We start from the raw sequence: 19993 nt of genomic DNA, 5'->3' as shown, positions 1-19993 counted from the left end.
TGCGTTGTTGACAATGAAGACCGTCTTCTCACTATCCTGTCAGAGATCTCAGATAATGATGCTACAGTTGATTTGTGGCATCAAGCCTGTTAGTCTTGTACCCAAATCTAGTGCATTTCTAGATTCCACCTTAGTGCGCCCTCTGCAGGTGCTTGCTGGCACTGACGATGTGAGTCTGAAAAAATGAAATTCTTGTTGCAAAACCAATGTTGGTCAACAAATGTCGAAATGAAACAGACTTGTCCACTGTGTGTAAACACCTGCAGGAGTATAAGGAAGCTTTTCCTGTGTTGCATAAATTGTTTGTAACAGCCCTGGTAATTGGTGTGTCTTCGGCATCATGTGAGAGTTCCTTCTCCACACTGTCAGGAGTCCTAACCCCCTATCGTCGCACCATGTTACATGAAAGAAAGAGGAATTTGGTGATCTTGGCCCATGAGAAATCAATAGCAAATACCTTAGACATGGATGAATTTGTCAGAATTTGGGTACAGCACAACATGCGATGTGTAGGCCTATAGATTGACTTCCCTCAGTTTTTGAGGGTCTGTAAACTATTTTTGTGTAATGGTCCTAATGGGGTTACTTGGAATAATATAATGTGAAACCGCTCCATGGAGACCTTGTTTGAAAATGATTCTCATTTTGAAGGCTACTGTCTGTGTCTATTTGGTGTTGTAGTGCCCTCTGCTGGTATTGTGTGTCTGTCTCCATAGTAACAGTGAAGTGAAGCTCGATCTTAGATCGACCAGGGAGCGTAAAATAGTCAGTAAACAATGTTAATCTGACTCCAATGAACACATATAATAAGATGGGCTCTCTACTTGCGGAACCAGCCGAATAAAATTAGCCTGTTCATAGTCGGGACACCCTTTAAACGTTATGGCCTATAACGAGGGCACCTCACTTGACTCTTTCAATGTTTTACCTTAGTCGGGAATCAATATGGAAATCACTAGTTTAAATAAGAGTAATTTTCTGCCATGATATATGTACTTCGTACTAAGGACCCCCTAATTAGATTATAAGATTTGATATGCAGCAAGTATTTGAACGCCAACCGGTGTACAAACCGTGTTGTGCGTTAAACCCTGCTGTACAACACAACTATGGAACATAAAGTAATTTCTAGGCTTAACCTGGTCAATTATATCCCATGCTTAGATTCTAGCAGACTATCCTAGCACACATCTGGGCTAGCCTGCTGCAGGTGGAGCAGCGGAGAGCTGAGGCTGAGGAAAGGAGCAGGGTGGAAGTGGACACTCTGAAGAGGGACCTGGTCATCCTTCGCCATCAGCAGTGGCTCTCTGAGAACAAACTGAAACAGCTGGAGTTTGAGTGGAAGGAGCAGGTGGACGGTGGCAGATGGAGGTTGAGAGGAAGGAGTCGGAGAGAAAAGGGGAGAAGAAAAAATGTAAACTTTAAACACTACACTTTGAAAAAAAGTGTTTGACTGACTGATACTGAGACACACACACACACACACACACACACACACTAACATTTGGATGTACTGTACACACACACACACACACACACACACACACACACACACCACAACCCTTCCCAAACACACATCACACCCCCTCACCCCCAACATCTGCACACACTGTAAACCTCACACACACACACACACACACACACACACATTTTACAGCATTGCTTTAATAAAAGCATGATAGAAAGACTCCACTATCAGGTTGGAATAGTTTCACTCTGGACCGCTGCTGTAGCGACCTAGCAGGTTAGCTAGCAGGTGGCAGCATTCCACTTCAGCCACTCCCTCCTATGGCACGGTTCCCCCTTCGTGGTCAGACGGGCTGAAAAGCCCCCTATGTTTCCCCAAGGATAGCTTCCTTTTCTTCTCAACCAGCAGAAACAACTAAATGTTGGAGACACACATGTCCTGTTGTCCTATACTAACTCTGATATCTGATAGACTTATAATGCATCTTGTGCACTCACTAATAAGATAATGTTAATAATGTAATGTTTATATTATGTAATTAAACATTTGGAGAGAGGAAGTGAAGTTTATCATGTTGATTTCCTATTGTCTGTCTGTGTTATGACCTCAGCCTGCATTTCAGTTGAAGGTTGTTCATGATGGTGATGTCATACACCATGAAACAGGAAGTAGATGTCTCACCTGCTTATCATCTGTATTGTCACACAGTGACTTCCATATATGGAAATAATGAATATTGCTCCTTAATGCCAATACAATTTATTTTAAATTGAATTGTACCAGACCTGGACAAAAATTAAACAGTATTTGAAATGGTTTCAAATATTTGTTTAAATTGAGGTGTGCTTGATTCAGTTTGCCTTGCATTCAGTGTTTTCGCTTCTTTGTCCAGGTCTGAATTGTAGGAAAGTCTGTCACCTTCTCTATAACAGATGGCTTGTTCAACCTTATCACACAATCATATATATATATATATAAATATAGAGCCTCTGTGTCAAAGGTTTAGTTTCTCTTTTCTGAGCCTGTTGACCTCCTCATTCATGTATGACATTGCAGATATTGTATATAATGTATGAAGTTTCAAGTATCTGTTTCAAGTATCTGTTGTATTAGCCTATTAGTTTCTGTGTGTGAAATGCTTGATTACTCATCAACAGTGACAATATAAAATTTAATCACACAAAAAGTGTTGCCATGATACTGTCAGTCATTTTCAGATTTTATGACAGAAACAATGAGGACGTCTGAGGGGGAGAGAAGCCGAGAGAGAGAGAAACACTCCCAGGTCATAAAAACCTGGTGCTTGATAAGGGGTCCAAAGGACGGTAGTATCTACCTGTACACAAGGACGGTAGTATCTACCTGTACACAAGGCTCAGCCTCAGTTAGCAGGATTTGAATAGAGACAGACTTCCTACTGTGGACAGAATCTCTGGTCTTGGCCTTTCAACGTCAAAACCATGGCAAATCTAATCTTAAAACTGTTTATCTGTGGAGTTATGATTTCTAATGCTTCAGCAGAGAGTAAGTATGGTTTACTTGTCTTTGTATTTCTTCCATTCTTTCTGGTTTAGCTGTGTGAAGTGTGAACTGTAAGCACTTTACTGTACCAGGGGAGGCTGGTGGCGGTAGAAATTGGAGGGCAGGCTCATTGTAATGCATGAAATGGAATGAGGAATGGTAACAAACACGTGTGTCACTACACTTGTGTTTGATACCATTCCTTATTCCATTCCATGTATTACATGGGCCCGTCCTCCGATTACTCCTTCCACCAGCCTACCCTCCTGCACTCGTAGAAAACAGGTTGTACCTACAAACAAAATGGGGTTCTTTGACTTCCCTGTTGGTACTACTGTGGTTGGTACCTTTTTCCCTGCATCCCTTCTTTTTAACTTACGTGTGCCCGTCTTTCCCTCTCAGGCTCGAATTGCAGTGAACCTATGAACGAGGGGACCGGAGAGGAGATAAATCTAATGTATCACTACAACGCCGGAGTGGGGGTCTGTTTCCCCTTCTACTATAAAGGACAGGAAGGGAACGAGAACCGCTTCAACACAGACAGAGCCTGTATGGAGAAGTGCTCCCACAAGTTCAACGAGCTCTACCCTGTTGCAGGTAGGCTACAGAGGGAGGGGAGGAGGGAAGGAGGGCAGCTACTGTACCAGGGGAGGCTGGTGGAGGGAGAAATTGGAGGACAGGCTCATTGTAATGCATGGGATGGAATGAGGAAATGCATGACGGCCATTTTGTTTTGTGGAAGATTCAGTTTTGGACTGTCTGTGCCAAGGAGGGGGTATATAGGGCATACTTGGTGCCGAATTGTATATGAATGTGTTGAGGTATGCTTTGTCTTGCACATTAACTGATGAATTGTTGATGAGGATAGGAATTCTGCACCCACACTAAATATTAAATAAATAGGCATCACCTAACCATGGCATACTCAGATGTCAATCTACCAAAAACTATTAACTTTTTATGAATTCTGTATGCATTGCTATACGTGACCGAGCCCTCTGTGGGTGTGTCATACTGTTGATAAAAGTAGAAACTAGGGTTTGAAACGGGCTCTTCGGCTGTCTCTGTGGACATGGTTCTACATGGAACCCAAAAAGGTTCTGTCACATGGACAGTCGAAAAAACATTTTTGGTTTTCAGGTAGACATATTTTTTGTCTGAGTTTAGGGGCCTATTGTATACAGTCATCAATAATTCAATCAATCACAATTTATTTGTAAAGCGCTTTTTTACAAAGACAATTGTCTCAAAGTGCTTAACATAAACAATAAATACAAATACATACAATATGAACAAACACCCAACCGTAGACCTCCAAAATGTCATGCCACTCCTAACCTCCCCTGCCCTCTCTGCCCTCCCAGATGCCGTGTGTAGCCTTCCCCTGGACCACGGCAGCTGCTTCGCTAATATTCTCATGTACTACTACAACCCAGCGGAGAAAAACTGCCGTATATTCCACTATGGCGGCTGTCAGGGCAACGGTAACCGCTTTGAGACCAGAGATCAGTGTCACACAACGTGTATGGGTAAGTTGGATGTCGATAATATATATAACACTCCCAAAGTTAGTTCTCTATAACAGTATAGCCTACATGTGTGTGTGTGTGTGTGTGTGTGTGTGTGAGGATTTGAGATTTTCTTCCTTTATTATTACACGTCCTTCTATACATCCTCTCTAATCCACCTTCAGTAGGCTACAGTCACCCAACTGCATTCGTCCACTAGAGGTCACTCTCATGCTGCATTCGTCCACTAGAGGTCACTCTCATGCTGCATTCGTCCACTAGAGGTCACTCTCATGCTGCATTCGTCCACTAGAGGTCACTCTCATGCTGCATTCGTCCACTAGAGGTCACTCTCATGCTGCATTCGTCCACTAGAGGTCACTCTCATGCTGTGTTTGTTCAATTAGTTCATATCGGATCTCTGTGTCGTTTCTTTCTCCTCTGTAGCCATAGCAGGCAGGCAGGGTGGTGTTGGCCCAATACCCAACCCAGATGAGACTACCACTGATGCCGGTATGTTACATCATATTATAACATCATACCTTTAATGCCTCTTTAGTGTGTGTGTGTGTGTGTGTGTGTGTGTGTGTGTGTGTGTGTGTGTGTGTGTGTGTGTGTGTGTGTGTGTGTGTGTGACAAATATGACTTACAAAATCAAAACCTACATTCACATTTAATTAATAGATAATCCTCAACTAAAAAAGAAGATTTTGTAATCTCTTGATGATTTCCTTTGCAACTGTCCTAATGGAAAGGTAACAGTCAGCTGGTTTCTTGTGTTTTCTCTCTGCCTCAGGAATGGTCGTGGCCATCCTGGGATCTGTAGTTTTTGCAGTGGCAGTGATCGGCGCTATTGCCTTCTTTGTTGTTCAAAGGTAAGGAAAAGTGCCCTGTTCTAACAATGTCAATCAATAAAGTTTTGGTTTTAAAGAGAAGAGGTCAGAGGTCATCTTTGATATCAGAAGTTCATTGTCATATCCTTGAGTGTGTTCCCTCAGAAAATGATTAAGATTCAATTAGAAGAAGTGCCATCATTTACATTTGAACATTAACGTTATTGTCCCCCTTGTAGGAAGAACACAAGCAACAAGAAACAGCACAAGCCAGTACCAGATATAGAGATGAGCTGAAGAACATGACATCTTCTTCATTCTCAACCATTTTTTCAGTTTTATAGTTCATTATTTTTTTCCACCTTTTCCTTTTTTTGAATTGTGTGTTTGTTTTAGTTTTTAGATGGTGACCTGTGCTTCTTTTTGATACATGAAAATGTGCATACTCTAGACCTGTTTGTTGGAGAACATTGATGAACAATGACTAGACCAGTGGAGACTGGTGGTGGAGGTAGAATTCAGAGTTGAATCCTCATTCCGTTCCATGCATTACAATGAGCCCGTATTCCGATTTCTAACTTCACCAGCCTCCCCTGAACTAGACAGTGTCCTTGTATTTTCTAACGCTAAATACAGATCAGTTTGTACTGTATGTGATGGCATTCAACCAAAAAGAAGTCACTGCTGCGCTTGGAGAGGAGAGAATACTGTCATGCATTGTGTAATTAAACTATTAAACTGGATTTCTCAGCTTCGGTTAGTTAATTCTGTTTCATAAGAACTGAGAGCACATGACTGATCACTCTTTTTCGTTACGTAAACTTACAGGTAGACTGTATACTGCACACACACACACACACACACACACACACACACACATACAGTACAGCGCACTCACATTCAAATCAAAATGTCAAGCTATGTTTTGAAGTTGAAGTCTTCCGCGAAAGTAATTTGTCTGAGTTAATGTATTTACTTAGTTCAGCATTTTGAAGATGTGATTGTTCTGTATTGTACAAAGGAAAAATAAATGATTTTGTAATTTGTCATCTTTGTTATGGTCTCATATGCTACTAAGCATAAAGTTCTCTTGACATGAGAAGGTGAGGCTATAACCATCTGGCTTATACCGTACCAGGGGAGGCTGGTGGAGGCAGAAATTAGAGGATGAGCTTATTGTAATGCATGGAATGGAATAAGGAATGGTATCAATCGCGTGTGTTTGATACCGTTCCTTATTCCATTCCATGCATTACAATGAGCCTGTCCTCCAGTTTCTACCTCCACCAGCCTCCACAGGGCCTAGTGTGGTGGGTATAGAGACTAGGGGTTGTTTTAGGACGGCCTAGTGTGGTGGGTATAGAGGGGCTAGGGGTTGTTTTAGAACAGGGCCTAGTGTGGTGGGTATAGAGGGGCTAGGGGTTGTTTTAGGACAGGGCCTAGTGTGGTGGGTATAGAGGGGCTAGGGGTTGTTTTAGGACAGGGCCTAGTGTGGTGGGTATAGAGACTAGGGGTTGTTTTAGGACAGGGCCTAGTGTGGTGGGTATAGAGGGGCTAGGGGTTGTTTTAGAATAGGGCCTAGTGTGGTGGGTATAGAGACTAGGGGTTGTTTTAGGACAGGGCCTAGTGTGGTGGGTATAGAGACTAGGGGTTGTTTTAGAATAGGGCCTAGTGTGGTGGGTATAGAGGGGCTAGGGGTTGTTTTAGAACAGGGCCTAGTGTGGTGGGTATAGAGACTAGGGGTTGTTTTAGAATAGGGCCTAGTGTGGTTGGTATAGAGGGGATAGGGGTTGTTTTAGGACAGGGCCTAGTGTGTGTTTAGGTATGGTGTGGTGGATAGAGGTTTAAGCAAAGCCTCTTTCAAGATAATCCCTAGTTGAAGTGCTTTTGGGGCGAAAGCACTTGTTATGATCTGTTTGACTGAGCCTCATAGTCAGTCAGTCAGGCAGGCAGTCAGGCAGTCAGGGAGGCAGCAAGCAGGCAGGCAGTCAGTCAATCAGGCAGGCAGTCAATCAGTCAGCCAGTCAGCCAGTCTGGCAGTCAGAACAGAGCCATTCCGCATCAGTGGACAATCGCGTGGGTTTGTCCTGAGTGGAACTTCCCCACAAAGGCAATTGACATGAACATGTGTAAAATAAAGGTCACACTCAGCTATACATCTACCAGGGGAGGCTAGTGGAGGCAGAAATGGGGGATGGGCTAATTGTAATATGTGGAATGGAATAAGGAATGGTATTAAACACGTGTTTGATACCATTCCATGCATTACAATGAGCCCATCCTCCGATTTCTACCTTCACCAGCCTCCCCTGACATCTACTCTCTTGATCTGGATAGATAATACATACAACACAGGTATATAATACTGTGACATTTTGCCCATGCAATACTATGATATACAGTAGTGATGTAATACTTGTATTCCATAGGCAAACATTGTGATTTGAGTAACACCCTAACTGTACTTGAGGTGAGAGGGAAGGAAAGACAGTAAATTAATGCAGGAAGAAAGAAGGGATGGGAAAATGAAGGAAAGATGGAAGGAAAGAAGGAATGAATGAGCAGATTGTTTATGTGTTTTGGATACCGCTCATCAAATCAACATTCTTTCATACAATGAATATGCTAATCTTGAGCACTATACGCCGTTGAAGGATAAGAGTTAATGCCCTCTCAAAAGGGGAGGAGAGAGAGAGAGACAGAGGGAAACCTTGCTTGAACCTTTTAACTTCAGTGCTCCCTAGAGAGAGAGAGAGAGAACTACACTGCCTGACTCAGTGCTTTTTAACACCACTGTCGCTTCAAGGGGAAGCGATTTTAACGCCGAGTTTTAATCAAGCGTTGTGATAGTCTTGTACACAAAGTTGCATCAGAGTTTTATTGATTGCAAGACTGAAGCTATGGTGGAGTCCCTCCACGAAGATCTGGCAGGTCTGTCGGATTTGGATGAGAAAAGTTTGTTGGAGTCATTGAGTGAACGTTTCAAACAAGATCGCATCTATGTAAGTGAGAATTCAGACATAATATGCATACATCGCAGTGTAGCGGTTATATTGTATCTGTTCTGTAGAATGTAACCATGTTTCTTTCTGTCTGTCTGTCTGTCATTGTTTGATACCGTACAGCATAGTGACAGAACGAACAGACGATATTCTGCTCCCTTACCGTGATTTCAGTGTCAGCCTGGGGTTTGCTCCCTTACAGTTAAAACGTTACCCATGCCATGTGCACTGATGATCTGTAGAAACCGTATTATGTCATTGGTACAACATCTGTAATGTCATGCACAAGGACGTGTTTTGTCTTGTTCCTTATCGCCCGGCTGCTGTAGGATTCCCCTAGAACCTGTATTTCAAAATCAATATGCTGTATGCTGAATAGACAAAATGAATGTGACTATGTTGAAGGGTTGGAATCTGTCTACCTGAATACAAGCTTGTTTTTAATCAAATAGTATTCGTTTCAACAACACAATACAATAGTCCAAAGATCAGCATGTCATATGAATCCATTGTTTTTTGTCGAATCTAAGGAACAAAGACGTTTGTCCAGTGACAGCAGAGGTAGTGTTTGTCTTTTAGTGTACAACTCAAGCACACACACTACTGATTGCCTCTCAGTCAATCATATTTCCTCAACCTAAGTTCTAAAGCATTGTTGCATACTGAACGCTTTAAGTCATGCAACATAATCTTATCTCCGCAGGTTTACTCATCACATGGCGAGGAATGTGACGTTTTGAAAAATTGTCAGATTTTTTTTCAAACAAGGCCTTTTTGTTTCTAGGTTTATCAGCTGTGTAGGTTCAGTGAGAGAGGTTGTTTTAGCTTGTATATGGAAGGCTCACATCAACACCCTGCATGTGACTCCAGTTTCACAGAAAACCACTTGTAAACCAGTTTAACCTGGTCATTGCAGGTACACTAACTCATACCCCTTCTCTCCCATCTGTGCCAGACCTACATTGGAGATATCTTGGTGGCCATAAACCCATTTAAATACCTGCCACTCTATGAGAAAGAGGTAAGTAGCTGCTCCCACAAGACAAATAACCCTTGTTGTGCAGCTGGCACGCTTTCTCCTGAAGACTGCACTGTTCAATGACTCAGTTTGACCTGGCAGGCCTAGAGGTTGGCACATAGAGATGAATACAGACACTTCAACCCAGAATGGAACTTCTTGTCTGATAATAGGACTGGACGCTATACCTAAAGTTGTTGTTTTCCATAAGATGTATGAGTCTCTACCTTGTCTTATCCAATATCAGGGCTTTTAGTCAGCAAACCTTTGAGTGAACTGTCCCTTTAAGGGACATGATTGGCTAGTTATCTTGTAGAAAATCTGCTGCTTAGTAACTTCCCTGGAAAATTACTTGAGATGTTTATTCTTGTGTGTGTGTGTGTGTGTGTGTGTGTGTGTGTGTGTGTGTGTGTGTGTGTGTGTGTGTGTGTGTGTGTGTGTGTGTGTGTGTGTGTGTGTGTGTGTGTGTGTGTGTGCCTCTCTCTGCAGGTCTCAGAGAGGTATAAATGCCATGAGAAGAGCTCTCTCCCTCCTCACATCTTTGCCGTGGCAGACAGAGCCTACCAGTCCATGCTGGGGAGACTGGCCACGGCACCACAGAACCAGTGCATTGTCATCAGGTGGGTCCTCCAATGTCCAAGCTAGTCCAGTATTACCTGTTTCCCCAGTCCATACCAGCCCAGTCCATCCCAGCCCAGTCCATGCCAGTCCATACCAGTCCATCCCAGCCCAGTCCATACCAGTCCAGCCCAGCCCAGTCCATACCAGTCCAGCCCAGCCCAGTCCATACCAGTCCATACCAGCCCAGTCCATACCAGTCCAGCCATATCAATGTTGGTTCACTGACTCCCTTAACACATCATCCCCAGAGTTCTGTTCCATTCATGCCATATAGACCAGGTTACTCAGCTCATCAATTTTATTGATAAGGCTGCATAAGTATTCATAGCTAAACAAGCGAGTGAATTTATAGGCGAAAAGTTGCTCGGTTTTGTTCCGCAAGTATAGAGAAGTCAGTACCGGGATATAGTCTGCATAAGGCCTTGCTCATTGACGTGTGAATTAGAGCCTGTGTTAGTGTTTGTTATGCCTACAGAGATCAGCAGGCACAGGCAGACAGGCAGGTTTGTGTCACCACAGACCTGGCCTCTACCCCTGGTGAATAGGTCCTGTGTAAGCAGGGAGGAAACACAGCTCTCCTTGTGTGACTTCCGTGACCTTCCTGTGTGAAATATGGCACGAGTTTAGTGCAGGCTAAAGAAGCTCTCTCTCTCTTCTTGATTTGAATCAGTCTCTGTGTCCTTCCTCATACTGCCGACTTTCCTCTCTCTCCCTCTCCCTCTCCCTCTCCCTCTCCCTCTCCCTCTCTCTCTCTCTCTCTCTCTCTCTCTCTCCCTCCCCTCCCTCCATGATTCTATGTCATCCTAGATGTCCGTTATAGCATCTTCCCTGAACAGCTCCTGGAAATCATATTTCAGCAGTTTTTATTTCAGCACAACCATAATTACAATACCAGCGTAGAGGTTGGTGGGGCTGCATGTGACTCCAGCAGCAGCAGCATCCGGTATCCAACCCTGAGGTTTTCCACTACAGTGTGTAGACTTCTCCCTCAGGACTGAGCGCTTACACTGAAACTCTGCCCCTGAAATAAACCCACTGTACTGTATACTCTGTTGACATGAGGGGTGGGAGGGGGTGGGAGGGGGGCTCTCCTCAATGTGTTTAGCAGAACTTAGGGGCTTAGCTGTGGCTGGCTGTCAATCGTTCCAGCTGGGGATATTCTGAATCTGTGCTGTACTGTAGAGATAAACTAGACTACTGCCTCTTCTCTGTTTTGAGAGATTTTAATCTGAAAGTTAGTTAGTTTTTTTTTTTTTATCCTTCATCTTCAAAGTTGAATGGCAAGTTATTATAGTCTGTCATTTCTTAAGCCAGTTAAGAGGTTTAGTGCTTATCCACGTATATCAAAATAGATAACACCCAACTTTAGGCTGAGAGGTGGCAATGATACGGTATTGCAGATATCTCTCTCTACTGTATAAACTGTACCAAGTATCTCTCTCTACTGTATAAACGGTACCTTTCTGCTGGTCGTTTTACGGACTGATGTCTCTGCACCATGGTTACAGGACAGGAAACAGGTGTTGTGTGGATGCAAACGACTAGTAGACAGGAAAGAATAACCGTTCTCGCATTTCATGAACAGATTTATGATGCTATTTTTATGGACTGCAGAGTTGAGAGAGCCGTGTTTTCCCAGTGTCTGCAAGAGAACGGTACACTTGATATCTCCCATCTGAAGAGGTTGTCATGGTACCGTACCCTGATTTAATATGGTCTGTCTCCAGCTACTGGACAGTACAGCGCTGTTGTGTTCCGTCCCACCCTGGCCCGTAATAACCGTGGCCCAACCCTAGACTATCTTTACCCCAACTCTTCAGCGTCAGCATCAGCTGAACATTTGTGTCCTCGGGGCTGGAAAATCGCTAGAATGGTCTGGTCTGAACAGATGGATACAGTAGCTGTGTGTTTATCTGATTCAGTTATTGAACAATGAAAGTGAGATGTTGCTGTTTGGTGTCACGTCATCCGATAGCTTCTAGACCCGTCTGGACTAGGGGAGGGTTGTGTAGACATCCGATAGTTTCTAGACCCGTCTGGACGAGGGGAGGGTTGTGTAGACATCCACTAGTTTCTAGACCCGTCTGGACGAGGGGAGGGTTGTGTAGACATCCACTAGTTTCTAGACCCGTCTGGACGAGGGGAGGGTTGTGTAGACATCCGCTAGATTCTAGACCCGTCTGGACGAGGGGAGGGTTGTGTAGACATCCACTAGTTTCTAGACCCATCTGGACTAGGGGAGGGTTGTGTAGACATCCACTAGTTTCTAGACCCATCTGGACTAGGGGAGGGTTGTGTAGACATCCACTAGTTTCTAGACCCATCTGGACTAGGGGAGGGTTGTGTAGACATCCACTAGTTTCTAGACCCATCTGGACTAGGGGAGGGTTGTGTAGACATCCACTAGTTTCTAGACCCATCTGGACTAGGGGAGGGTTGTATACAATAGATGAATGCGTCAGTGAGAGCAGTTGTGGACTGTTCCTGACCCACGCGGCTGATTGGTTGGTCGTATAGCATCGGACCCCATTGTTTCAACAAGCGTACGCATGCCTTCCCAGCAGCCTCATTGGCCTCTGAATGGGGCCCGTCACCCTGGGTTATGGCCATGTCACTGATGAATGAGCAGGGGGTGGGAGGAGGGGCTGAACCAGGACGATAGTTGCCCAGGGCAACGAAGAAAGAATGTGATTGATGACCTATACAGTGACAGGGAAAGAAAAAAAAAAACACTCCTATGTAAGCATATAGAATGTAAATTACATGTCTATATTTAACAGCGGGACTAGGTCGGACAAAAGGGGGTGGTACACCCATGAGCTGTATATCTATGGTTAAAGGTTGGTCTTTTGGTGGGCTCATTGTTAACATTAGACATGCTGTAGAGTTGCAATGGACCCCATAGGTCCTGTGAACGTGAATAAGGCAGAAACACAACAAGCGCCTTATCAGTTCCTTCAGGGGTTTGAATTCTAGATGTTGTTTTTGGATGTGAACTTGGAGTTGAAACTGAAAGTGGAAACTTTTGAGGCGAGACTCATGCAGAGAAGTCTGGTGATGTCATGGAAAATTAACTAGCACTGAAAATATGGAACATTTCTAGATGGACCACAACTATAGTGGTTACATTTACATTTATGGCATTTCGCAGACGCCTTTCTCTAAAGCAACTTACAACAAATGCATTTGTTTAAATAAGTGAATTATCGATCCATCAGTCCTCATAAGAAAAAGTAATTAATGCTCGGATCAGGGGCCATGGGCAGTCACAATGCTAGAAGAATTGCTGGAAAATTTACTCTTTTTTTTAAACAGGAGAGAAACTTGTACAGGGGGGTATTGGGGATGAAGAGGTCTTTAGGAGGGACCGTTAAGATGTAGCCTGAAGAGATGGGTCTTCAACCTATGGTGGAAGATTGTAGTAGAGTTCTCTACTGTGATGGAGAAGTCTTGGAGAGGGCAGGCTTTCCCTGGGAGGAGGAGCAGCTCAGTCTCTTTAGTCAAGGTTGAGCTTGAGGTGGTGGGCTGACATCCAAGAGGAAATGTCCGCAAGACACGCAGAGACACGTGTTGCCACCTGTGAGTCAGAAGGGGGGAAAGAGAGAAGGGTGGTGAGTGTCATCTGCATAGCTGTGGCAGGAGAAACCATGTGAGGCCCTAGGACAGAGCCCTGGGGGACCCCAGTGGTGAGGGCTCGCGATCGGCCAGGTAGGATGCAAACCAGGAGAGTGCAGAGCCAATGACCAATTCTGAGAGGGTGGAGAGAAGGATCGGGTTTACTGTGTCGAATGCAGCGGACAGGTCCAGAAGAATGAGAACAGAGGAGAGGGAGGAAGCTCGAGCGAAGTTGAGGGCCTCTGTGACAGCAAGGAGAGCAGTCTCAGTAGAGTGCCCAGCCTTAAAGCTGGATTGGTGAGGTTGTTCTGAAGGAGGTAGTAAAACAGTTGGTTAGAGACAGCATGTTCAAGGGTTTTAGATAAGAAGGAGAGAAGGGATACCAGTCTATAGTTATGGACAGCAGACGGGTCAAGAGTTGGTTTCTTGAGAAGAGGCTTGACTCTGGCTGTCTTGAAGGCCTCTGGGACAGATCCTGTGGATAGAGAGGAATTGATTAAGGTGGTAAGGAACGGAAGGAGGTCTTTGGAGATGGATTGGAGAAAGGGGGAGGGGATAGGATCGAGGGGTCAGGTGGTTGCCTGCTTGGATGTGACCAGTTTTAGAACATCATCAGGGGAGGGGGGGGGGGAGAAATCTGATAAACCAGAGACCGGGTGTTGTGCAGTGGGTTTGGGAGGAGAGGTAGAGGGGTTAGACTTCCAGTTGTTACAGTGGATACCATTTGTAATCAGGGCTTATCACAAATACCCTGGTATGTGCTTTGCCTCCCTCTGCACACCCACGCACACACAGGCACACACACAAAGAGCAGCCATTAGGAATATATTGTGCACATTTGCAAGTTATATTGCCCACGCAAATCCCTGCTCTGGTTTTTTTAAGAGTGCACTCATGTGAACTGCTTACCAATTTGGTTGGGAGACATATCAAGCTCTCTTTGACTGGCAAATGGATTTGTGTTTCTGGGTCAGGAGGAATGAACATTTTTGTAAACAATTGGAGACTAGATTACTTTGGACTGTGGTTTAGCAATACATGTAATCAGTTGCCCTATTTCAGTTCCGCAAAGATGCACTGACCCTCTGCTTAAAGACCCTCTGTGTGTGTGCGTGCACGTGCGCCTTTGTGTGTGCATGCGTGTGTGCCCTCTGTAAAGCTCTCATGTATTGTCTCAACAGTGGAGAGAGCGGAGCAGGGAAGACAGAGAGCACCAAACTGCTGCTCAGACAGATCATGGAGCTAAGCAGGGCCAACTCTCAGCTGGAGCAGCAGATACTGCAGGTAAGATAATAACCCGCTGATATACTCATGAATCCACACAGTATAACAACAGATACTGCATGGGAGAGGTCTACCCGTCTCATTCCTACACTTCAGTCAGATTACGTTGATTAATAAGTTGAATGAAAAGGTAATACATTAGGTTTGACATTTAATGAAAATAGAGAGAGAGAGAGACCACTCCTCTCATACATTGACATGACTGCTATACACCCATAGCTTAACCTGAGTCAACATTAAAAGAAAGTCAAGGAAACCAACCAGAGAGAGAGAGGGAGAGAACACAGTGTGTTGTGTTATCACTACAATAAGGAGTCGTGCCAGCTCTGCACATGACACCTCGATGACATCATCACCCTGATACTCATCTGTGTCTTCACAGCTGTGACAGTAAGTACAGGGGACCGGTGACGCTCTCATTCCTTACCGGCAGTGGTTTCTCTGAGTCACACGGGGACTGGAGAAAAGGCCGTTTATGGCCACTTTGTTCTTTAACTGTCCCACCTCCCTTCTAACGACAGCTTTTTATCTGACTGAAACAATTAAATGTTATCACGGCCATTAGAAAAGGGTTTGGCGTCGCTACAAATAGCCATGATTGTTGTATTACCAGAAAGGCTGGGCTAGAAATGTTTGGTTGGATATAGCTGCGTGCGTGTGCAAATGTCAAATGTAAGGGTGTGGGTGTGCATGGAGGTGCTGGGTGGGTGTGTTGGTGTGTGTGTGTAACCTCTAAACACACACACACACACCATGTCCTCACCATGGTGTGTGTGTGTGTGTGTAACCTCTAAACACACACACACATACACACACCATGTCCCTTAGAGTACAGGTTCTGTTACCTAATAGGTCCCAGTTCACCATTCAGTACCAAACAAACACTCATGCACTAGGAGACCAACACTAGGGAGATCTTTCCCCTAGCTCAGACCTCAGTTCATTACACTCCTCCTGTGGTGTCAGCTAGCCTGCTCTGTTGTTTGTCATACCTACGAACATGGCCTTGAGTCCAACTGTAAGATGTTACGTAACAAACAACCACACTTCAGTATCAGCTACACTGAAGCAACTTTTTCCGGTTGGTCTTGGCAGACTTGGCAAGTATGAACACGCCCAATATGGTGTCCTTCTCCAGAAATGCTAAACATAGATTGTAAACATGAATAATAATAATACTGTTCGTTCACTGTCATTATGCTGAATGTTTATCTCTTTTTTGGGGGGGGGCAATTAAAAGTATATTATTTAGCCTAAACAAATGTCTAATGAAATGAATGAGTGATTAAGCTGTGTGCTGGACACGCACGAGGACTTATGGGCTTGTTAACGTGGATCAGATGACGAAACCCCAGTTTACTCTGAATATGGAGATCTCTAGACGAGAGAGAGAGAGAGAGGGAGAGAGAGGGAGGGGTGTCCCCTTTGCTAGAATGGACACAGTTATGTACTGTGCTTTGGTTGTTCCCAGTGGTCTAACCTTCTCATGTATCACTGTCAGGGGAGGCTGGTGGAGGTAGAAATCGGAGGACGGGCTCGTTGTAATGCATGGAATGGAAGAGCTGTCAGGCAGGTCTTTCCTCTTCCAGTATAGTTGTCTTCAGGATCAGATACTTGAAATGATGATTGATAGATGACACTATGACAACCCAATCTTTTCTGCTAGCATGTGTTGTGATTGTGAAGGGAAAATCACTGGCTGTATTTGCTTTGTTTAATATGGATGTTGTTGTTAGTATACTGTGTGTGCAGTGTGGTTCCCATGCATGTTTGTTTATTGAACCCCCCCAACATAAACTGGTATTGTTTATGGTATGGGCCATGGATGATGTTTCTAGTTTTAACTTCAACCCAGAAGGCACTTCCCAGCAGTTTGAAAAACACTGAAACAACATTTTAACACGATGGATGTCTCACGGCTGGTCTCTGTGTTCTCACGGCTCACAAGCTTCTCAGTGGGAGACGAGACAGTTCCAGAGGGTCCTCTGGAACTCTAGGAAGTGTGGGAAATTTCTGATGGTCTTCCGGGGGAATTGCATCACTGTCTTGGCCTTGGTGAGAGCAATGGAGTCATTGGTGGGAGTGATTGGCTGCTTGTCTGTGAGCTCAGGGTCAGGGAGAGGCTGTTTGACAACTCTTTATTACGGTGGTGAGTCAGTCACTGATGTTATGCTATTCTTGGCTGACTGGTGTCTGCAGACATATGGATGTGATTAGCTTCATCACAGGGTAGATGTGGATTTGATTCTCTCGTTTGGCTCGTCAGCACAAATGCCCTACGCCTAGATAGCAGTATGTGTGTTTGATACCATTCCTCGTTCCGTTCCATGCATTACAATGAGCCCCGTCCTCCGATTTCTACCTCCGCCAGCCTCCCCTGGCCTACATAGGCTACAATACTAGCAGTGCTAATACTGAGAGCACCAACGGTAACTGCAGTCTCTGAGTTTGTTTGCTTGTTGGTGGTTGTTCAGTTATGAACTGTTCAGTAATTATTAACTGGCTGTAGTTGTACAGTAAATCACAATAATGAATAGGTCATCAAAGTGCCCTGTCTGGTCAGTTGGTGTGTACAGTCATTAAGTTGTCATACATTTTCTGAGATACAGTACATAAATCATTCTGTGTGTGTGTGTGTGTGTGTGTGGATGTATTACTGTGTATAAATGGAAGTATGCTTTCACCAGAAGTAGCCTCAAAGTGTTAACTCTGTAGATGTTCGAGAGAGAGAGAGAGAATGTATGTGTCACCGTTCCAGCAGAAAAAACTAAATATTTTCCAGAGTTTCCCCGTCTTCCATTTCCTCTTGTGGTCATATGTGTTCTTGGTTAGATCCAGGCCTTGGAAAGACACCAGAGCCAGAATGGGGCAGTCTAACCCATAAAGACTAGCCCTGATGGAGTCTGTGGTTAACAGTTTGCTAACCTGCTGACCACCTTACATGGGACAGTCTCGGAGCCAATGTGTCTTCCTGACCAAGGTTCACTGAGTGTTCTAGACTGTCCTCCACGTTCGGCCTTCACATACAAAGGGTTAGGAACTTCACATACAAAGGAACGGGAAAACTAGAAGTGAGAATGGAGAAAAGTTTAGTCTCAACTGCCGTGATGACATGTTGTAAAGGATGTCCTGTTGCAAAACATGATGACATTTGCTGTTTATGGTCAAAGTGCCGCTTGCTAAAAGTGCAGAAACCATCACCGTGCTATTGGTCCCTGGCTCAAGTCTTTATATTCTCTTCCTAAACGTTCTCCCTCCTCCACAAATTTTCTCCTGTGGTGTCACGCATCGTTAATTTCTTCATTAATCTAACAACCTTTGACCTGGGTATTCATACCTTCCTGGCAGAGCGCTGAACCCCAGACCTAGTTGTTGTGGTGGTATTGTGGTATTATGGTTTCACAGTATCAGCATCTGAACCTTCAAGGCCTTGGCCCAGCCAGGAAGTGAAAGGCCTCTCTTGCATGGTCAGGAGAGCTGTATTATATCGCATTATATTGTATCACAGTGTGTGTCTGATCAGACTGCACTGCTACCACCTTCAGTGTGCTCACTTCTAGCCTTTCCTCCAGGGGTGGCTGGTGGAGATAGAAATTGGAGGACAGGCTCATTGTAATGAATGGAATGAGGAATGTTATCAAACGTGTGCTCATTCCATTGATTTCCACCAGTCCCCACTGCTTTACTATTTTGCAGTGGCCTCATGGCTAGTGTAGAAGACTTCTAGATGCCAAATATCAGGGATATCTGATATCAAGCCTTCATATCAATTGTCTTAACAATTAGAGCCTGGTCATTTCCCTTGACCTCATGACACAAAACCTTGGGCCCTATTAATGATCCTTGTTTTTGCAGCTGATATACACTCACCAAACACTTTATTAGGAACACCTGTACACCTTCTCATGGTGGAGGTGGTGTAATGGTGTGGGGAATATTTTCTTGGCACACTTTGGGCCTGTTACCAATCAATCATCACTTGAATGCCACAGCCTATTTGAGTATTGTTATTGACCATGTGCATCCCTTCATGGCCACAATTTACCCATCTTCTAATGGCTACTTCCAACATGATAATGCACCATGTCACAAAGCAAAAGTAATCTCAAACTGGTTTCATGAACATGACAATGAGTTCAGTGTTCTTCAGTGGCCTTCCCAGTCACCGGATCTGAATCCAATAGAACACCTTTGGGATTTGGTAGAACGGGAGATTCACAGCTTGAAAGTGCACCTCAAAAATCTGCAGGAATTGCGTGATGCAATCATGTCATCATGGACCAGAATCTCAAAGGAATGTTTCCAACATCTTGTGGAATCAATGCCACGAAGAATTGTAGCTGTTTTGAGAGCAAAGGGAGGCCCTACCCAGTATTAGTACAGTGTTCCTAATAAAGTGTTTGTTGAGTGTATAACCTACCAGTGTTGTTGATGTTGTGTGTGTGTTTGTCTTTCTCAGGTGAACCCTCTCCTGGAGGCCTTTGGGAATGCCCAGACTGTGATGAATGACAACAGTAGCCGCTTTGGGAAGTACATCCAGCTACGCTTCCACAACTCCTCAGGTGTGTGTGTGTCTGTGTGTCTGTGTGTGTGTGTGTGTGTGTGTGTGTGTAACCTCTAAACACACATACACACACCATGTACCTTAGAGTAGGGGTTCTGTTACCAAATAGGTCCCAGTTCACCATTCAGTACCAAACAAACACTCATGCACTAGGAGACCAACACTAGGGAGATCTTTCCCCTAGCTCAGACCTCAGTTCATTACACTCCTCCTGTGGTGTCAGCTAGCCTGCCCTGTTGTTTGTCATACCTACGAACATGGCCTTGAGTCCAACTGTAAGATGCTATGTAACAAACAACCACACTTCAGTATCAGCTACACTGAAGCATGTTTTTCTGGTTGGACACTAAGTGTGTGTGTGTGTGTGGTGTGTGTGTTCGTTCCCCCCCCAACAGTAAAAGGAGCTAAGATCAACGAGTACCTGCTGGAGAAGTCTCGTGTGGTTCACCAGGACGAGGGAGAGAGGAACTTCCACATCTTTTACTGCATGTTAGCAGGCATCTCCCCTGATGACAAGGAGATGTATGGCCTGCTGGACCCCACACAGTACAGGTGGGTC

At 44.5% G+C, this 19993-nt stretch overlaps 2 protein-coding genes across 3 annotated transcripts in view; both read left to right on the top strand.

Annotated features, from left to right (window-relative positions):
• The first annotated feature begins 3510 nt into the window (after nt 1–3510).
• Nucleotides 3511–6174, top strand: tfpil (tissue factor pathway inhibitor-like). Its single transcript, XM_083670731.1, has 5 exons — nt 3511–3586; nt 4354–4518; nt 4945–5010; nt 5294–5372; nt 5570–6174. The coding sequence occupies exons 1-5, from the start codon at nt 3541–3543 to the stop codon at nt 5625–5627; spliced, it is 414 nt and encodes a 137-aa protein (XP_083526857.1). The 5' UTR covers nt 3511–3540; the 3' UTR covers nt 5628–6174.
• Nucleotides 6175–8095: 1921 nt separating this feature from the next.
• The window catches only part of LOC310804526 (myosin-IIIb), a 29705-nt gene continuing 17807 nt past the window's right edge, over nt 8096–19993 (top strand). Inside the window, exons 1-6 of one of the 2 annotated variants that reach the window (XM_083669791.1) lie at nt 8096–8332; nt 9288–9353; nt 9840–9970; nt 14768–14870; nt 19330–19432; nt 19830–19986. In XM_083669791.1, coding sequence (XP_083525917.1) covers nt 8231–8332; nt 9288–9353; nt 9840–9970; nt 14768–14870; nt 19330–19432; nt 19830–19986 — 662 coding nt within the window. In that variant the 5' untranslated portion in view covers nt 8096–8230. Of the gene's footprint in view, nt 8337–9287; nt 9354–9839; nt 9971–14767; nt 14871–19329; nt 19433–19829; nt 19987–19993 lie in introns of both variants that reach the window. The other variant, XM_083669792.1, reaches the window with a different exon arrangement.

Source organism: Argentina silus, assembly GCF_951799395.1.
Source record: "Argentina silus genome assembly, chromosome: 5".
In the NCBI taxonomy this organism is placed as follows: Eukaryota; Metazoa; Chordata; class Actinopteri; order Argentiniformes; family Argentinidae; genus Argentina; species Argentina silus.
This window is presented reverse-complemented; position numbering and strand designations above follow the sequence as displayed.